The following is a 21,099-nucleotide window of genomic DNA, read 5'->3' on the forward strand; positions in this document are numbered from 1 at the left end:
GAGTAGAGGAGGGGGGGGGGAGGAGGAGGAGGAGGAGGGGATGGGGTTAATTTTATTATTTTTTATTTTATTATAAATAATAATTTAATATTATATGTTATAATTATAAATATAATATATATTAAAATTGATTAAATCTTGATCCTTGATAATTTAAAATTTAATGTTGAAATAGATTAATTAAATCCTACAGTTACTATACAATAGAAAAAAATTCAACGGTTATGAAAATAAAAAAAGATATAATAGATTAGAGCATAAAAATATTTTGAAAAAAAAATTAATACTGTTAGCTTCACTTAACGGTGAGGGACAAATGTCCTATATTTAAAAAATAGATAGACTTTTTTGTCAATTTTTAAAATAGAAGAGACGTTTAGCTGAATTTTAAAAACAGAGTCATAAATATGCAATTTGGCATAAAAAGAATCTCCCTCTTCTTTTTCTTTTTTGTTCTTGGGGTTCAAATTTCATCCGACGATTACAGCTTAATATTCTTCTGCCAAACAAAACTCAGTAGATCTCTCCCGCACAAGAAAAGGTAAAAGCCTCTCTCTCTCATTTCTCTTCATTTCGATTAATGTATTGAAACCCGAGGAGCTAATTCATGGAAGTGTGATCCCAGATTTGTGAAAGAAAGGGTGTAGGAAATGGCCACGGTGAGGAATTTGAAGATAAAGGCATCAACGTGCAAGAGAATAGTGAAGGAGCTCCACTCGTACGAGAAAGAGGTCGAGAGAGAGGCTGCTAAAACCGCCGATATGAAGGCCAAGGGCGCCGATCCGTATGACCTTAAACAGCAGGTCTGCCGTGCCCTAATTGAGCCACAGTGCTCTTTATTTATTTCCAGTTATTTACGTTAATGGTCTTCTGACTGTGTGCGATCTTGTGCTTCTTTTTTTAAGTGCGATGTAGTACTGGGCTCTGTGTATCCTTATTATGCTAATCGAGAAACTTATTGCTAAAAGGTTGTATTGGTTGGTGGGTTTTTGTAATTTGATTTTTATGTGTTAGATTTGTCTGGTATTTCTTGCTCAAAATTTTCTGCTTGTCTTTGTTGGTGCCTTGATTTGCACTTTCTGTTGGCTTCAAATGAGGTAGTTTGACTTGGAGTTGTTTCATGTCATTTTCTGATGAGCGTGGACTAACTTTAAGCAATTGGTTGGTGGCAAACCACAAATGTGATTTGATGATTGTGGTATGTTACAAACCACCATAAATGTGAAGGTTTAAGGGTATACGGTGCAAAAGAAAGCTAAATGGAACTAACCATTTCTCTAGGGGCTAGAAACTCAAGTTGTCTCCACCAATGAAGAAAATTCTTGGCTTCTTCAGAGTTCAGAAAATGGAGTTGTATTCTGATTTTCTGCTTTTCGAGTCATATCTTACTATAGTTTCCTAGAGAAAAATTTGGATGGAAATGTTTGTAATGGACCTAATGATCACAAATAAAGAATAAATACAAAGAGGTTTAATGATACAGTTCGTGCGGGCTAAATCTGTACGGAGCCAAAAGTTAAAACGTCTTTTGGTCAGTCAATCTTGTTGACTTAAAACTGCTGCAGAGTTTCTGGAGTACCACATTATAGTTTTGCTGGCTAGAAGTTATTGATCGAGTCAAACTGTTTCTTGTTTGCTTGGTTGAACTTCTGTTTTGATGTATTTTCTTCAGGAAAACGTGCTGGCCGAATCAAGAATGATGGTTCCTGACTGCCGCAAGCGCCTAGAGGCTGCTCTAAGCGACATTAAAGGCACACTGGTAAGATATGATGTTGTTAGGTGCTAATGTGATCCTTCTTGCTGATGAAATTTTATCTTGCTGCTGATGATTCTTCTTCTCCAACTCAATCTAATTGAGGATAAAGGGTCATTTATTTATAAGAATGAGAAACATGCAAGAGCATGAGATCTAGTTATACTCTTTTGTATACTTTTGATCATACTTCGGGTTTGACTACTTAATGGCTTGACCAAACAACCTCAAAGCTATTCTTTGTTAAAGCAGTTTCCATTATTGACCAGGTGAGTTAAAGTTGATAGTTATTTGCATTTGTAACATATTCTTTGCCACTTGGTTCCGTCCATTTTGTTCTTCTAGTATAAGTTGTTTAATCTGTGAATGCTAAATGCTTGTTTTATTTTGACAATGTAAATAGAAAGCACGTAGAAGGCTGGGTATCGTCTTCTGCTTTGCTCGTTACCCTAGTGTTGTATGTAGTTTTTGTATAAATCACATTCTTCCTCTCTCTTGGGATCATTTTAGTTTGGTGTTTGGTAATTACCTCTTGCTTTAGAAGTGAGGATTTAAGGCTTTGGCAGAAGATGCTTTCTTCCTACGCTCTTTCTTATTTATTCCTATATTTTGTTTCTTGTGGTGTGAGCAATTAATCTTTGCTGCTGATATTAGCACTTAAGAAGGGGAAGTTGCCACCACTAAAAACAATCTACTAAGATAGTCGAAGTGCCTTGAAAAGAAAACCCAACTGAATTTGTGTTTGAGAGCTACTAGTTTGGAGAAGCGGTTGTTTGATTCCCAACTCTTTTTGACCAAAGCTTTGGCTGGGAGTGTGTAACATTCATTTTCATCTTGAGCCCTTTAGTCAGCTGAAGCAAGACTACTTAATATCTATGAGACTGCACGTGCATCGCAGAGATTTCCGTATCTTGAAACTGCTCGAATGAAAACTTACTATGCAATCTACATGCTGCAGGCTGAGCTGGAGGAGTCTGGCCAAAAGGAAGGTCCGGAGTTTGATGATGCTCGGAGCATCATTGCAGAGGTTGAACAGCTATTCCAATCTTCAGAACTGTAGTTGGAACCTGATGTTTTACTCCTCTGTAAGCTATGGTTTTGTATGTGATGGATAATGATGCTAAAATCGGACAGGAAGTCCTGCTTAACGCAACCGTATCTCTGCTGGGAAATAGCGAAACTATTTTATTCTACTCTATGCATATATGGATTCATTTTCAGCTCCTACGACAGAATACTTCACTTATTTGCTTTTTCAGTTTAGTTAGTAGTAAAAAGTTTATAGTTCACTATGTATTGATTAAATTCCTTATATAGCTTTGATGAATCACTGAATCTATTTTGGTTTTCTTAGTTCAGTAATAATTAAAAAATAATAATTATGTAGATCATTGGGAAATTGCATTTTTCGTTTCACACAATAGAGAGTGTTGCATTTTTGGCACTACGGTTTAAGGACACATTTGGTCCCATAAACTAAAAAATTGTAGCATTTAGGATCGAAATGCTATAACTTTTCATCCTATGGGGAAGAATGTGCTATAATATTTTTATTTTATGGGATAAAAAATGCTACAACTTCTGCCATATGGGATTAAATGTACTAAATTCGAAATTGTAGCTAAAAGTGCAACACTCTATTATGTGGAATGAAAAGTGCAATTTTCTGGTAGATTACTATGTATGCATCTTTAGCCATGCTCAATTATTGTTAAATTAATAAACATAAATTCAGTCTAAAACGTTACAACAAAGTTCAAAAATGCCATTCTCCTGCAACAACAGGTAACTATGAAAACATAAATTTTGTTCATATCTATAATTTAACTCTATGATGCGAATGAGCTGTAATCCATTTTTATTTAAATAACCCTAATATTTATCATAATTTTAAGATACTCCCTCTTTTTTTAATCATTTTGTTGTTATATCGGTTAACACAAATAATTCAATAGTAACAGTTTCGCCTGTAATTAGATTGATTAAAATATAAAAATTTCAAAGTTCTAAAAAATTACAAGAATGTAAATAAGCCTTAAAGATATTAAAGCGCTCTTCAGTATACAGAAAATATTTTATTCCTAGACAAGAAAAGATAATTTAAAAGTATTTTAACTTCAACACATGAAGATTTTCGAAGGCATGCTTACAACTGGGTAAATCAAACATATATATTGACTACAAACAGAAGAAAGATAACAAATTTCTAATAGTATCCTCTGTAATTAAGAATAGTGTCCTACACCATTGGAAAGAAGTGTTTTCCACTATTTGAGGTTGTGTCCCTCATTATTTAGGGCACTATGATCTCTGCATGGACTTTATTATTAGCGCTAGAAACTTTAATAATTCTTGTGGTTGGCGTCATACCAACTTGAAAAAATGAAATTTGAGCAAATAGGTAAATAATTCCAGCAATTTTTCAGCTGGAATCGACATCCCACAATTGAGCACTTCAAAGTTTGCATGCAATATTCTTTCCTTGTACGATTAAGTTATAGAAATAAAAAGTTATTATTTTAATCATGATAAAACTATGAAGTATTTAAAAATAAAAGTGGAAAAATTTTTGAAATTAGTGTGTTTGAGGAAAATTTTAATATTTATAAGTTTATCAATAATCTACAAAAAGTGGGGCGTGGTGAAGCTTATAACTTTTGATTTAAAAGAGTTTAATTTAAACAACTTAAAAGTATATGCTATAAAGAAACTACTCTATTCAACTTATTTTTAGTAAAAGAACTCTTTTGTAGAACGCTTATGTTATGCTTTATTTAGATGGATGGATTTGAATATTATTAAATATGGTGAAAAAATCCACCAACAGTGGGCCCAAAATAAAGAAGCCCTAATCAATTATTATAGAAAATTGTGGGTTACGAAAACCCTTATATTACAAATCAATATTACAGATATATACAGATCTAAGAGAAGTAGTAACATATATAAAGAGAACAGAAAAATAGTTGGCTTAGCCCACAGCCTCGCAACCACTTCACCGGTTGCTAAAATGCAAAACATGACACCAAAGCCGATCCACAGAGGACTAAAATTTTCACTTAGGGAACTTAGTTCATGAAACACTTTTAATCGGGAGCAAGAGAGGAGAAGGGGGAAGAAGACTTCTGTTATGTTTGTTGTAACCACCAGAAGCCGCAGGGGGGTGTTATATAGAAGGAAGCCATTGATGAAGGTGAGAGAGAAGAACAACGGAGGTTGAAAATGAGAAGAGAGAAGAAGATAGAAGGCGGAGGTGGAGACGAGAGAGGGATAATTAGGTTTAGGATTTCATCTACAAAAGAGGGAGAGATAAATATCAAGAGCATCGAGTTAGGACAATTAGGCCGGGTGGCAAAAGTAAGCCGAGCCAAACAATGGGCCAAGGCAGCAAAAATTGGGTACCCATCTAGGTGAGTTATTTTGTGGTGTGGGCTAGACTTACCAAAAAGGGTCATGGGCCACAATTTTTATAATGTTCTCCACTTTGCACCAGGACCCAAAAGAGGGACCAAGTCCAAAAATCGAATTTGACTTTATCATTCCCATTCGTTGGAATTGTACCTGCAAAACAAGAAAGAGATACTTGCACATATATGAGTTAGAAAATGCAAAAACACTGAAGATATCTTGTTTTGGCTTTTTGCAATCTTTTATATAATATCCTTTACCACCAGAATTATAACATCTCCTTTCTCTAAATCTTTTATCCCTAGTTTTAGACTTACACCTGCTACAACTTCTACTCATACCTTTACTATGTCTTATATGCTTATATTCAGATTTTTTATTCTTGGTTCTTCCCCTAACATGGTTTATTTCATTTTGGACTTGACTGGATTTATTAATTTTAAGGTTCATTTCTTTACTTTATAATCCATTAACTATAGAGTCTAAACTAACATTATCTCTATCATATTTTGTAGCAGTTTTAACATTACTATAGGCTTCAGGATAACATTTAATAGAAAATTGTGGATTACGAAAATCCTTATATTACAAACTAATATTACAAAAATATTAACAGATATATACAGATATAAGAGAAGCAGTAATAGATATAAAGAGAACAGAAAAATAGTTGGCTCAAGGGCCAGATCTGGTAGAGAGTAGCCCACAACCACCAAGGCCGACAACCACTTTATTGGTTGTTAAAACCTAAAACACATCACCAAGGTTGATCCACAGAGGACCACTAAAACCACTCAAAAATTTCTACTAGGGAACTTTGTTCATGTAGAACTTTTAATTGGGAGCAAGAGAGGAGAAGGGGGAAAAGACTTCTATTATGTTCGTTGTAACCACCAAAAGCCGCGGGGGGTTATATAGAGGCAAGCCATTGATGATGGTGAGAGAGAAGAACGATGGAGGTTCAAAACGAGAAGAGAGAAGGTGACGGTGGAGACGAGAGAGGGAGAATTAGGTTTAGGGTTTCATCTGCAGAAGAGGGAGAGATGAATATCAAGAGAGTCGGGTCAGGTGGGCCGAGTCGAAGAATGGGCCAATGCAGCAGAATTGGACAGCTATCTAGGTGAGTTATTGGGGTGGTGTGGGATAGGCCTATCAAAAAGAGTCATGTGCTACAATTTTTATAACAAAAGGATTTAACAAAAGCATTTCAAATAACTCCATATGAAGAATTTTTTAGATACATTATTTTTTCACAAAACATAATTCTGAACAAGTGGAAATGACTTGAAATTCTCTGTAACATCAAGTTATCCAAACGACTTTAGGATTTGTCATTAAGAATTTGAAACTCCCAACTCGAAATAGGGGTGTTCATTGTTGTTAACAGAACCAAATCGAACCAGCTTATTGAAATGGTCAATTAGGTTCAATAAAAATAGAATATATTTCGGTTTGTTGTACCGAACTAACCAAATTTTTTAAAAAAAATTATTTAAAATTAAATAAAATTAGTAATTAAATTTAAAATTGAATAAAGTTATTAATTTATAAAAAAACAATAATTTTCAAGTTAAGTTAATTATATCTAAACCTTAATAAAATTAAATTTATTATGTTTATAAATAATTTATATATATTTATAAAATTATAATATAATATAATATACATTTATTTTTTTTAAAAAAATTATATTTGGTCCGTTTTAATTTTTATGAGAACAAAAAACTGAAACCCAATCACCAAATCTTGATTTCTGATCGGTAAACCAATAGTGCAAGTCCCAATTACAAATTCGTCAATCCAAATTTATCCCTTTTAAGTTAAACTAAATACCCCTTCATCACATATATATATATATATATATATATATAATCCATTAAATTCTAACAAGAGTAAAGCAAAAATTGGGTTAATTGCAAATTACCTCATTATATTATTCAAATATTTAAAAAAAAAATAAAAATAAAATATCATTTTATCTTTCTATGATTTTGAAAATACAGCACACTGCCCCTAGCAAGTGGATAATTTATTCTTTTTTTTTAATTTAAAAATAGATGGGGTAAAATAGGATTTTCCTTTTTATAAAAACTTTTTTTTAAATATTTTGAATAATATGTTGAGATAATTTGTAATTAATCCGCAAAAATTTGATAAATGATAGTAAATACTTTGTATATGACTTGCAAAATGTAGAAATGCTGGTCAGGAAATGTTCACACGCATATATTTTACCAAAAAATTATATTGGGACGAGGTCTGATCGAATCAAATGAATAACAGAGTAAATTTATTATGTAATTGCTTATTTTTTTTTTAAATTGTACAACAATCACACGGCTAGTGCATTATACTTATCATATAATTAATTCAGATTTGTTATACTTACAGTGTGATTGCTCAATTTTTTTAAATTGTACACTAATCACGATAAATGTATTATATTTGTTTTATAATTAATTGAAATTTAATGGAATTGGTCCGGACTAAAATTTAGCTAGGTTCACATAACGATATCATGCACACACTCTCTCTCTAAAACCAAAACCTCACTGATGATTCTTAGCAAAGCAGACTTAGCCGGTCGACTCATCGGCCGATGCTTAGCGGCCGCCGTGGGATTCAGCTTTGGCTGTGTAGCCTTGGTCAAGTCGATCTACACCGTCGACGGCGGCCAACGGGCCGTGCTCTTCGACCGTATCCGCGGCGTTCGCGATTTCACGGTCGGGGAAGGGACGCACTTCCTGATTCCGTTCCTACAGGAGCCGTTCGTCTTCGACATTCGCACGCGACCCTTCGCCATCTCCTCCATCACAGGTTTACTGATTACATTAATTCTCCTGCAAATTTTTGAAATCACATGGAATCATGCATGTGATATTGTATGTTTGTGTTATGTCCAAGAAACTGAAGTAATTGAAGGTAAACGCAGGATTAATGTTATTTGTGTTTTTCTTAGATAATAACGTGATTTGTTTTATACAGTTATCATTCACACTATGTAATGAATTTATTCAACTCAGATGTCTGTTTTTTAGTTACCTTGTTTAAATTTTGAATAAGTTTTGTTTGTTTTTGTTGGTTAATTAGATTTCTGATTGAAGGTTTCACTAGAAATTGAATTTGTTTCTTTTTGCCGTCAAATCCGGATGTTCAATGATGAGATGAAAGTTTACCTTCTTGTAATTGTTGACTATATATGTGTGTTTTTATTAGATAATGAGATTTATGCTTGAATTTCAAAACATATTTATTGTGTTAGTGAAATAAATAGACAAACTTCTATGTGCTTATACATATCTCGAATTGATTTTTCTCTCAAATAATAGGCACGAAGGATCTTCAGATGGTGAATCTCACGCTTCGTGTCCTATCACGCCCTGATATCAATCGCCTTCCTGAAATTTTCACAACTCTGGGGCAGAAATATGATGACAAAGTCCTCCCTTCAATTGGCAATGAGGTTCTCAAAGCTGTTGTTGCACAGTTTAATGCTGATGAATTGCTTACAGAGCGCCCTCATGTTTCAGCCCTCGTGCGTGACAGTTTGATGCGTAGGGCAAGTGATTTTAACATTGTGCTGGAGGACGTAGCTATCACTCATTTATCATATGGTGCAGAGTTCTCCAAGGCAGTGGAGCAGAAGCAAGTGGCACAGCAGGACGCTGAGCGGTCTAAACTCTTGGTGGCAAAAGCAGAGCAGGAGCGGAGGGCAGCCATTATCAGGGCTGAAGGGGAGAGTGAGTCCGCTAAGTTGATTTCTGATGCTACTGCTACTGCAGGAATAGGGCTGATTGAGCTGAGGATGATCGAGGCGGGCAAGCACAATGCTGCATCCATGTGGAGGAATGGGAATGTGATGTATTTGCCTGATAGCGGCAGCAATATGGTCGTTGGTGTCAATACCGGACACTGATCACAAGGTAAAATTAATAGTTGCTGCTGTCTAATGTGCAAATGCGTGTAGATAGCCTATAGAAAGTATTTTCAGGGCATCTTATGCAAATTATAGGCCTTTTTCTTCATTCGCCTGGCCAATATCGCATGTTGACTCTCTAGAGGGAAACAATGCTCTATTTAGGCAATTTCTTCTACTATGCAGATTACTTGTAGTCCCTCCATCATTTTCGTTATTGCTAGTCTATTCGTTTCGGTTTCTGTTGTTTGGAGGATGTTGTAGATTGCATTTGACAGGGGGAAGTTTCCTGAGATTCTTCAGCATCTTGGTTCTCTGACTTGCTGTAATGTATAGTTTCTCCCTCTACTCCTTTCCCAAGTGTAAATGGGAACTCTTTAAACGCACTGATCTTTTTTACAGCTCTGTCAAGTGAGAATGACGAATTACATATGAATTGAGGCTATTGTCTAGAGCTTGAGGCTGCTAGTGTTGAGTCTGTATTGTGGTCCAAACATTGGTTTGCAAATAAAGAGAGACCAAACTTGAAAAACTAGATATGAAAAAGAAGGTAAATACAACTGCCACTCAAGTTTGGCTTACCCTCGTATATTTCTCGTTGTTTGGCAAATTACAAATATTTCTGAAAAATTTTACTACCCCCTTCAAAAGAAAACTAATTATGTAGCCCTTCGACGGTGAGATGGAAATTACTACTTTACTCGTGCTAATATTTTCTTTTTAAAAAAAGTGTTTGAGGAGATGTAAAAAAGATGAAAATCACTACTTTACTCGTGCTACTATTTTCTTTTTAAAAAAAGTGTTTGACGAGATGCAAAAAAATACTAAGAGTGAATAAATTAAATAATTGATAGGGCATATTAGTTCATAAAAATATTTTTAAAAAAATATAAAATTATAATTTATTATTTAAAAGGGTAATTTGGTCAGTTAATTAAAAAAATGGATAGAAAACTAACCGAAGTTAATGGAAATGACTTGTTGTTACAATGTTAAAATGAGAAAGATATTTATATATAGTTTCTCCCCTTACCCTGACTCGAGTCTTATTATTTGGGTTATGTGGGGGCAGTGGGAGGCATGAGGTAGCGCGATATACAGTGTGACAAGAATTAGGGAGAGATGTATTTGTGCATGATGTGGAGAGTAACAGGTCCCTGGTGGTAGTGGTGGTGGTGGAAGATACATAAATTCTGTAGAACTTATTGATAATATATATGTTAATTGAGCATTGCAAATATATTGGCAATGGTGGAGAGAAAAATATGAATTTATTTTATTATTATTAAATTAAAGAGGTAGGCAGCACGACATACTACAAACACACTATTTATGTGAACACATGAGTTTTCAGCAAAGAATTTGAGCAGCGCATTGGCTCTTGTTAGGCCCAACATCCACACATTTGATACTTTTGGGCATCTTACTTGCTGGATATACGGCTAAAACTCTTAAAACGCAGTCCTGTAGTCCTGTCGAGCCACATGCGCCTTGCCTTGGAATAGGGGGTATCGGACAGTATTTCAGTGGTTGCCCTACCAAAAACCAAACCCAAACCATCCATCAGTTATATTTCTATACAAAAACAAGCAATTAATAGAAATGCATATATGTGATTGATTAATTACCTAGAGAAGGAATAGAAAGAGCTAGCAAAACTAGGGCACATACACATTGCATCATCATCATTGAACAATTCTTCATCTTCTCTTCACTTTCTTTTCGAAATTTGTACAGTATTATATGATGATATTTGCTTGCGATGCATTGCCAACACTAGTCTTTTTATAGCTGGGAATTGGAAAGGAATATTTCATTTCTTTACTAATACCTGTTTTTCTTTTTAGTAATTAAACTCCAAATCAAATCATTTCCTTTACAATTTTGGTATGGTATCCGTTCCAAACGAATATTTTCATAATTGTACAATTAAAAGAAATCTTTCTTTCTGATTTCATTATCCAAATATGTATAATTAATATTAGTTGTGTGTATACATTGCTGCTAATTAATTAAGGAGATTAATTCCTAGTTAGAATTATTTTCTCTACTTGAGATTTCGTTTTTGGGGTTTAGATATCTAGTCTTAAGGAAACTAATTAATGTTTTCAATTCGAAAATTAATTTTGAAGAAATCTCACCAAACCCCAAAATTATATATATATATATATATATATATATATATATATATATATATATATATATATATATATATATATATATATATATATTCCCTGACTCGCTGTAATGTATAGTTTCTCCCCCTACCCCTTTCCCAAGTCTAAATGGGAACTCTTGAACACACTGATCGTTTTTACAGCTCTGTCAAGTGAAAATGCCCTATTACATATGAATTAGGCTATTGTCTAGAGCTTGAGGCTTCTAGTGTTGAGTTTGTATTGTGATCCAAACATTGGTTTGCAAATAAAGAGAGAGCAACTTAAAAAACTAGATAGGAGGAAACTTGAAAAAACTAGATATGGAAAAGAGGGTAAAGTACAAATGCCACTCAAGTTTGGCGTAATTACAAATATTTTTCGTTATTTGATAAATTACAAATATTCTTGAAAAAGTATAATATTCCCTTCAAAATAAAACTAATTATGTAATCCTTCGATGGTGAGATGGAAAATACTACTTTACTCGTGTTAATATTCTCTTTAAAAAAAAACATTTGAGGAGATTACAAGAAATACTAAGAGTGAGTAAATTAAATAATCTACAGGACATATTAGTTTATAAAAATATTTTTAAAAAAATATAAAATTATAATTTATTGTTTAAAAGGGTAATTTGGTCAGTTCATCATAAAAAATGAATAAAAAACTAACTAAGTTAACTTATCGAACTTGTTGTTAAAATGTTAAAATAAGAAAGATATTTACAAATTTTCAAATAATGAAAAAATATTTTATAATTATGTCAAATATGAGAAGAAAAATGTCTCTATCTGGTTCGATCTATTCGTCCATGTGTTTCCTTAATTTTTTAAAGCATACTGAAGTAAGATAATCATATTGTAACGTATATGATACGAATTTCATAGCCAAAATGGTTAGGCTAAGTTGTAAGTGGCTTGTAACCCTTAAAAACTTCAAAATCGATATACCGTAAAATTAATCAATACAATAATAGAATAAAATATTAATTTTTTTATTCATATTTGAATATTCAAGAATAATCACAATATTCACAATACATATTTAGCTCAATAGGTCTTTTTTCTCTAAAAAGTACTCTCTTTTTCCTAAAACGAAAAGGGTATATATACTAGTGCTCTATAAAATGCAATTAATGACTTTTACACAATCTTGACTTATCAATTATCCCTCAAGTCCCAACTCCCAAATATTTGAATTTGGTAATTGATTTGTGATTTGCTCATCTTAGAAGGTTTCTTTTCTGGACTGTATATATATAGGTAGGTTTTCAGGAAAGCTCTCTTTGGATGGTTGCTCTACTCTTCCTCAGATAGTATTCACGTTGTTGAGAGTAATCCTGATGGTCGTACAGGTATGGGAGGGATTAATTCCTTTATGAGGATTAGCGGAATCCGCCTTGGCCGCTCTATCTGAAGCCATCTCCCCAACCGCTCCTTGGCCAAGGTGAGCACCTCAATGACAGTGATTGATGCGCCATGTTGGGCGAGGGATTGTCACATCACCCTCCTGTGAATCATTCTAGCATCCATAAGTTTATAATCTTAGAAGAAGATAGTTTGGCTTTAGAAGTCATTGCGGTTGTTGTTTGAAAGTCATTCTAACTCTTTGCAAATATCTTCTTATCCTCCTGAGGAGGCTTATTCTTATTTTTAGGTGCACAACAATGACGATTTTTTTTTAAAACAAAGTTATAGGGAGATATGGAACTTCGTCAAGTCTAGATGTTTTTAACTTCAGGGTGTTGTATTATGAACCTCGGTAAAATTGTAGTTTCAACTCATTTTTTGGAACTCTATAGGAATTCTCAGGTTGAAGAGGTTTCAAGCGTTGGAGTGTTGTATTATGCACCTTGAAAAAGCTTGTGATCTCAACTCATTTATGGGAACCTCGTAGGAGTTTTCAGGTTTAGTGTTCAAGCTTTTGGGTGTTGTATAATGCACGTCAAGAAAGATAATTTCAATTTCCCTAGGTGATTCGAGCTTTTTCTCTCCCCTGTCAAGGGCTTATTATTAATCATTATGAGGTAATGTATAAAACTATAGGGGGGCTTAAACTCTTTGTTCCTAGAATATATGAATGCAATGAGTCAAGATACATTATTTATGTCTGAGGTGCACAACATTTTACTTTTCATTGTTATTCATACCTTATTGATTGATTTGACATGTGACTTCTACTCGTCTATTGTCATATCGCTACGATTAAGTGTCGTGTGTTCGTAATCACTTTCACATAATCGGGTAGCAATGGTTAAACCAATTGCCCATAGGATCAATCTGATTGTTCGGAGAATTTCATTTTGTCTGTCTGCACCAATTTGTGAGGTTTTTTTTTGTTTTTTTTTTTTTCCGTACAACAAAAAAATAGAGAATCCCTAAAGAAATATCTCCAACATTTTAACTTCATGGCCCTATATATCTCTTCTGCTATATCTACTGTACTAACTTATGCTTTTATGTAGGGATTGAAAGATAAGGGTTTCTTAATGTCCTTAGCCAAGAAGTCCACTCTCAATCTGACAATCTTCTAACCTAAATTGAAAAATATATTAACATGGAGGAGGCTAAGAACTACAATCATGAAGTCTTTGGTGAGAAATGAAAGGACGGAAAATAGGCCTAACTCCACACAGACCTCAAGGATATAAGCCCTTCCTCCGAGCAGGCACATTGATCTTCCACATAAACTCACAAGACCTCCTCCATGCAGGTATCCAAGCACTCATTCGATAGGCACCTAGGTCCATCCCCGATAGACATGTAAGGTCTATTTTGTACAGGCACCTAAGTCCTTCTCCTCGAGGCACATTGATCTGGATAGACACCTTATCCCCCCTCCAATGAGGCCCTTATGTCCTGCTCTGAGTAGGCACTCTCAAATAAGCCATCCTGTGTAGAAGCACACAAGTCTTGCTCCGTGCAAGCACAAGAGCTCTATTTATGATAGAAAATCCCCTATTTTTAATATTTTGTTATAGCAAAATAAAGTCGTACACCTGAGTAGGCAAAAAAAGGCACTGTTAAGCCCTCCTCCATGGAGGCACACAAACCCTCCTCTGTGTAGACACACATAAGCTCTATTATGAGCAGGTACCTTCATAAAAGCCCTATTCCCTACAGTCACGAAGCAAACTCTTCTTTCTCTAAGCATGCTTATACTACTAACATTTTTTTGTAGGAAAGCGAAAACAGAAATGGCTCCCTTTTCAGGCTAGACTTCTGCCTCTACTAGACGAATACACCTACTCTAGTAAGTGGCGAAGTCTCCACCAATTGGTCGGGGGGTTGTAGGATGCCCATAAAAATGGACTGGTTTAAAAGAACGAAAGAGATGGCAAGATTTTCAAAAGAATGTAAGGCCCGAAGTGACCCCCAAGAAGCCTAATTTGGGTATGGGCCCAAGATGCTAAGTTTAGGTAGAGCCCTAGAGAATCTGGAAGAAGGTGGGCTTAGGAAATGAATTGCCCAAAAGAAGTCCATCCGGTCCAAATTTGAGATGACCCAAAAAAAATCCAAGAAGGTCTCACAAGCTTATAAAGTCAAATCACATCTCACATGGCGTCCACAAGTGGACTAGGTAACATCCATGTAAAACCTTTGAGAATACACCTCATAGAATGAGATAAGGACCACCATAGGGACACATGGTGCCCACATACAAATATAAACTTTAAATATAAAAGAGCTTGGACTTCGGGATGAGGGAAGGCTTCTCCTCAGCCACCTCATGAAAATTTCGGTAAGGCATCCTTATCCCACAAGATACCTTCATTCGTAGTTGGCTCCAATCGCCCCCATGGATCACGAATCCCTTAGCCACTAGGACATGACCTTCCACAGAATCAGTGGGGGATTCAACCTTATCCGACCACTTTCAGATCATACTTCACCGAATCTGCAGGGGATTTGGTCTTTCCAATCGACTTATGGTTGCCTATAAATTATGAGCTCCACCAGCGGGAGAAGACATCTTCACATTCATACTACAACTTGAGCTTGATACTACAAGTCTTCATGCTACAACTCTAGTTGAAAGACCAACTTTATTACTTCAATTTCAATCTTTCATTTGTCTATATATCTATAAAAGTATGAAGAGTTTCTTTCTTTTTTTGATTGGACTAAGTTACCCTTGTAATACTATTGTTTTAAGGATAAAATTGTAAAATGATATTCTTATTAATTCCTATTAACTACTTTTCACATTATTCATCATATTTATTCTTATTTATTGCTTTTCACATTATACTTATTTACTCATTATTTTTTATTATTTATATTCATAATATAAAATAGTTACTATATAAAAAGATACTCCTATTATATAACACGAAATGACTCCAAAAAATCATGAAAATTGAAAGAATTTAATGTTGAGAATTTTTTGGTATAGATATAAATGAGAATTAATTAGATCACTTGACATATTAAAATTGGTTAGACAACAAATGAAAATCAACTAAACAAATTGTGTGTAAGACAAACATATTGAAGAGTAACAAAGGCAAAAAGAAAAATGATAATCAATTAAATCATTTATCATGTAAATGGAACACTGTTTATTGTAAAATAGATTAAAATGTAATTTGAGAATTTGAGATGTAATTATTGTGTATGTTATATGATTTTTTTTAATTATCTCAAATATAATAGAACAAAATATTAGTGTACAAGATTTGATCTTTTCAACAATGTACCAAAGGAATCGCTCCTTGTAATAAAAATATAAAAATGAGTAAATGTTACTTCTAAACCATCTCCATGTAAATATCTATTTATGAAAAAAAGAAAAGAAAAAAAAAATGGTATACTATCGAAACAAGTGTGAATGATCAAAAGATCTTGTAATTTTTTTTATATTACATGTTATAGTTTAATTAATATAGTTATTAACAAAATTGCAATAGATATTGTAAAAATAATTATTAATTAGGTCGTTCGATAAGTTATACATAAATATATATAAGAATTGCCAGCTTGCCAAATATGAAAATCTAGAGTTAATTTAGATTTTACCACTCGAACTATAACTATTTTTATACTTTTATATCTTAACTTTTTTTTTTATATCAACTTACCATCGATTCAAGTTTATTATTATTATTTTTTTTATTATTTGTTATATAATGATCATTTTTTACCTTAGATACCAAAAATAAAAATAATTAATACACCAAAGAAAATTTCGCATAAATTTCAATCGAAAAAATAATTTGTTATCGAAAAAATATTTTCTTCTTCGTTTGAACCATTTGACTTCCAAGTTTTATATTTGATTATTATACTTGATAATAATTTTTTTGGTCATTTTTCACTAACTTTATTTATAATATTTATAAAATAATCTATTATTTAATAATTAATTATATTAAAAATAAAATTCAAGATGTATCGAAACCTCCAAAAAAATTTTATTTTAATTTTTGAAAAAGTATAATATAAAATTTTGGCTATTGAATTAAAATTTAAATTTTTGCAATTAGATTTTAATACATTTGATGAGAAACACTTATGTCTTATATCTTTATTATATTAATTAATTAGAAGAAGATCCTTCAGTGGACTTACTTGACCATTGTATAAGTTATTATTTAGTAATGCATTTTTATAATATTAAAAAACAAATGTACTTAAGAGTACCAAAAACAATAAAAATATAATAATAGAAAAAATTTTGTTGTAAAATTAAAACTGTATTTAGAACATAACTAAATTGACCACTTGAAATTGTACCAAAAAAGAGCAAGTTTTTGTTAAATTAAATTTTATCCTACTTTCTCAAGAATTATTGAACTAAAAAGAAACAAAATAATTAATTGCATTTTCGAACCTATGTGTAAGATTATTTCTATTTGGGGTTTAGCTGCATCATTAGATATATTTTTGCAAATAGTATAAATTGATTAGATGTTTTTTAAAAGAAAGAGTACTACAAAAGCAATTAATTAATTAAACTTCTAAATAATAAAAATATTTTTGTCAAGGTAATAAATATCACGTGCTATGCATGTGTTTCGTACTAGTACCTAAAAAATAAGGAAAACACTCTCGATTTCACTATTGCCGCTTTTTTTTTATTTCCTAGCACTTTTTTCATTACTTTCTATCCCTAGACACGAGCACCATTGTTTTGCCCAAATCAAAATGAAACGATTAGGATTACATCATGAAATTTAATCATCAAAAGTCAATATACCAACTATCAATTTTAAATATCCGTCCTATTAGTATAGTACACCGACAACTATTATTAAAATAGACTAATACCCTTGAACCTATAACCTCATTAACACCGGCCTCAAGTTCTCCAAATAAGCTTTGTTTGCACATCAATCATTATATGCGAATTATAAGTTTACTAAGCACAAAGTAATTGCATAGTTTACAAGATCATGATCTGAAAACAAAAGCGAAGACGAACATGGTATTCATACAACATCAAAGTTATAGTGTTTAAGAAGCCTGTTGGCTTCTCTGATCCCACTGAGGTAAGCTCCATGAGTGGTGGAGTAGTGTGTTCTGTGTGTGGCTTCTCCTGCAAATAGAATTTGCAATTGTGATCGAGGGGAATCAAGATTACTGCTGTTTTGTGGCAATGGCTCTGCCAATGCATCCATGTTATCTCCGCTTGATCCAACTGCTACGTAGCTGTATGATCCCAAGAAGAGAGGATCACTCCCCCACCGACTCCTCAACACTTTATCAAACTTCACTTGCTTGCCTTCTCCAGAATCCTCACTTCCATCTTGTGATTTTTGGCAAGTCGAGTTCACTTGGGAATGTGGCTTTGATGATAACAGGTTTGAGACAGTTGTTGAGAAACCGTTGATGATCTCGTCGTCGCTCAGAGATTCGATTTCAAGGGCCTCCTGCCCTGCAAACCATGACAGCACAACTCTTGAATTGCAGTAAATTGGATACAGGGAAGACGCCGCCCTCATCCACCTGGGAATCTTGGGGTCCCTTAACTCAGAATCTGGTGGATGAAAAACCATTTTCAAGAAGGGGAATTTGAACTCGTTGGTTTCTTGATAATGGACCGGTAGTTGCAAGAAGACCTTGTCCACAAGCCCGTATCCAAGCCTTGAAATCGCTTGAATCTTGGGACTAGGCAATGGAGGAATGAACATATTGCAATCTTGGCGAATCCCACGTTTGAGAACTCCAAGTGAGACAGTAACTATTACATGATCAGCCGATATACTCGATCCATCACCAAAATGCAGCTTTACCGGCCTACCGCCGTCCCCATTTCCCGTTCGCAATTCTTGGCTGCAGCCACCGGGTTGCCATTCGATTTTCTCCACTATCCGGCCTAACTGTACCGTCCCAACTGGTAAAACAGAGGCTAAAGATTCAATCACTCTAGAGTAACCTCCAGCTATAGCTATCTCTTCCCCTGGAAATATTTCATACTCACTCTCTGCATTGTAATCCAGAGTCTCTAAATCATCTACAGCCGAATAAGCCTTGTGAGAGCGTTCATGCATCGCGAAAACAGCTTCTTCCAGCGATTTCCTACTCCAATTCCCAACCCCGTCAAAGGGTTTCTGATCTTTCACAAAACCCCAATAAGCCTCAAGGCCCTGCCTGAGGAAAGAACCTACACTGAGATTTCCAGGGGCAGAATTGCTCCAGCAAAGCTTCACGATTTCAGAGCTTAAACCATCTCCCTCAACGGGTTCTCCTTCAATGAATTTCAGAAGATTCTTGAAAAGGGTCGAGATGGGTTGGACAAACGACGGATTAAGCTCATACCCACCTTCTGCCACCGTGATTCGCTGATGAGAAAAGAAGCCATCCATGCCCTCATAGGGCTGGTGAGAGTGGAGTAAGGCTGATTCTTGAGCGATTTTGTAGACTGGGCTGCCTTGGATTCCGTGGATCCAGGTAGCCCCTAGCTCAATCCGGTTTCCGCAGAACTCCGACGAGTTAATCCGGCCGCCGACCCTGGTTCCACCCTCCACGACGCAGAGCTCGAAGAGTTGCTTCGAGTTTGTAGATTCGAAGAGCTTGCTAGCGGCGGCGAGCCCTGCCATTCCGGCGCCAATTATCACAATTCTGGGCTTTCTGCTCACCATTTTTTGATTTTTTTGACTGGCTTTGCTATAAAGTATACATATCAGAGATGGCAAAAGGGACTCTGTTAAGGTGAACGGTTATTCCACCGTCCACCGGTGCAGCTAGTGTACTCATGGTTCGGTTTCGATTTTTTAGACTTATTTTTAAATTAAATTATTTTATAAAATAATTTTTAAATTATCATTTTTAAAATTAAAATTAAAGATATGGTTTTGTGCAGTTTGGGATAGTTTAACAATTTTAATACTTATTGATGTATATTAGTAAAAAATATTAATTTCTAAGGGTAAAAATGTAATTTTATAGGTATGAGATACACCTTAAGCAAATGCAACCCACCACACCATATAATTTTCCATACCACTATAAATACCAAAATACTAATTTTTTAATCCAAGTCACTATTCATTGACAAGACATCCCACTCTTGAAAATTACACATTTTGCGGCAATTGCATTTCACCTGGTGTGCAATTCCGTCGCGGTAAAATCCCGATTTAATCCTTTAGCAAAAAACCTCGACTACATCATTGGCGCCGTCTGTGGGAACAAATTTTACCTCGACGTTGAGCATGCAGACCAGGTCCCAAGCCCGTGACGTACACGATCAAAACGCAATCCCAGAAGCCCAAGAGAACGGAATGGAACAGAACCCCCCTAGCGAACAGTCAGTTCCTCAGGAGGTAACCCCCCTAACGCACCAGCAGACACCCCTCAATGGGGGACTCCCCTCGTCACATCAAAAATCTCCAGCCGTGCCCCCAACCGGAGTTCTCCCCCCGGAGGCTCCACCTCAAGAACCGATGATTCAGCTGACACAGGAGGCCTTGCTAGCCTTGATTCGAGACGCGTCTACACGAGCTGCGGCTCAAGCCGTGGCCCAATTTGTGGCGCAACAACCAGTGAACCCACCCCCTCCTTCCCCTTGCAGAAGTCGAGAACTATCCTCGGCTCCCGAGGAGGAGGAGCAGAGGCGAGAGGAAGTAAACAGTCGGATTTTCAGACCTAAAGTTGCACAAACTCAAGATCGGAATCTCCATAATCGAGAATTTTTCGCCCCCCCCCCCACCAACTTGGGGAGCCGAGGATTCCCACTTGCCGTTGGGTGTGGCACCTCCAAGACGGAGCCCATTTGCCTCCAACATTCGGGCAGAGGCGCTCCCAACTGGTCTCAAGGTGTCGAATCTGTCGGAGTATGATGGAGCGGGAGACCCATAAGAACACTTAGACAAATTTTACGTCAAGATTGATTGGTACGATCTAAGTGACGCCGCTTACTGCAAGGTCTTTCGCACTACGCTGTCAAAACGCGCGTTAGCCTGGTTCAACCAACTGCCGGCTGGAACTATTTCTAGCCTCGAGCAATTGGTTCAACGTTTCTTGCACCACTTCTCCATGAACAAAAAGGTCCCGAAAACGGCGGCTTATCTATTTACTATCCGTTAGAGGGAAGGCGAGACTCTGAGAGATTTCATACAAAGGTTCGTAGATGCATTGCATGAGGTTCCTCATGTTAATCAAGAGTTGTTAGCTAGTATTGTCCACAGAATCTACAACCGGGAAGATTCAAAGAGTCTATAGCCGGCAAGCCCCCTAGCGCTATGGAAGATTTACTCGTGCGCTCCCAGAAATATATCCGGATTGAGGAGTCTAATGCTTTGGATCCTTCCCTTAGGGGCAAAAGGAAGGGCCGAGAAGAGGAAAAAGAGCCGAAAAAGAAAGAGGAACGCAAGCATGTGCCTCCGACGGGGTTTGCTCACTATACCCCCTTGAATGCTC

General features: G+C 35.3%; 3 protein-coding genes across 3 annotated transcripts; 2 read left to right on the forward strand and 1 right to left on the reverse strand.

The window, feature by feature from the left end:
- LOC105173460 (tubulin-folding cofactor A) lies at positions 386-3,039 on the forward strand. Its single transcript, XM_011095201.2, has 4 exons — positions 386-541; positions 626-803; positions 1,673-1,759; positions 2,712-3,039. The coding sequence occupies exons 2-4, from the start codon at positions 651-653 to the stop codon at positions 2,811-2,813; spliced, it is 342 nt and encodes a 113-aa protein (XP_011093503.1). The 5' UTR covers positions 386-541; positions 626-650; the 3' UTR covers positions 2,814-3,039.
- On the forward strand, positions 7,713-9,543 carry LOC105173461 (prohibitin-3, mitochondrial-like). The gene is made up of 2 exons (XM_011095202.2): positions 7,713-7,978; positions 8,491-9,543. The coding sequence occupies exons 1-2, from the start codon at positions 7,717-7,719 to the stop codon at positions 9,075-9,077; spliced, it is 849 nt and encodes a 282-aa protein (XP_011093504.2). The 5' UTR covers positions 7,713-7,716; the 3' UTR covers positions 9,078-9,543.
- Positions 17,537-19,411, reverse strand: LOC105173463 (probable polyamine oxidase 5). Its single transcript, XM_011095203.2, has one exon. It carries the CDS (start codon positions 19,317-19,319, stop codon positions 17,667-17,669), a length of 1,653 nt encoding a protein of 550 aa, XP_011093505.1. The 5' UTR covers positions 19,320-19,411; the 3' UTR covers positions 17,537-17,666.

Source organism: Sesamum indicum, linkage group LG11, assembly GCF_000512975.1.
Source record: "Sesamum indicum cultivar Zhongzhi No. 13 linkage group LG11, S_indicum_v1.0, whole genome shotgun sequence".
Classification (NCBI taxonomy): Eukaryota; Viridiplantae; Streptophyta; class Magnoliopsida; order Lamiales; family Pedaliaceae; genus Sesamum; species Sesamum indicum.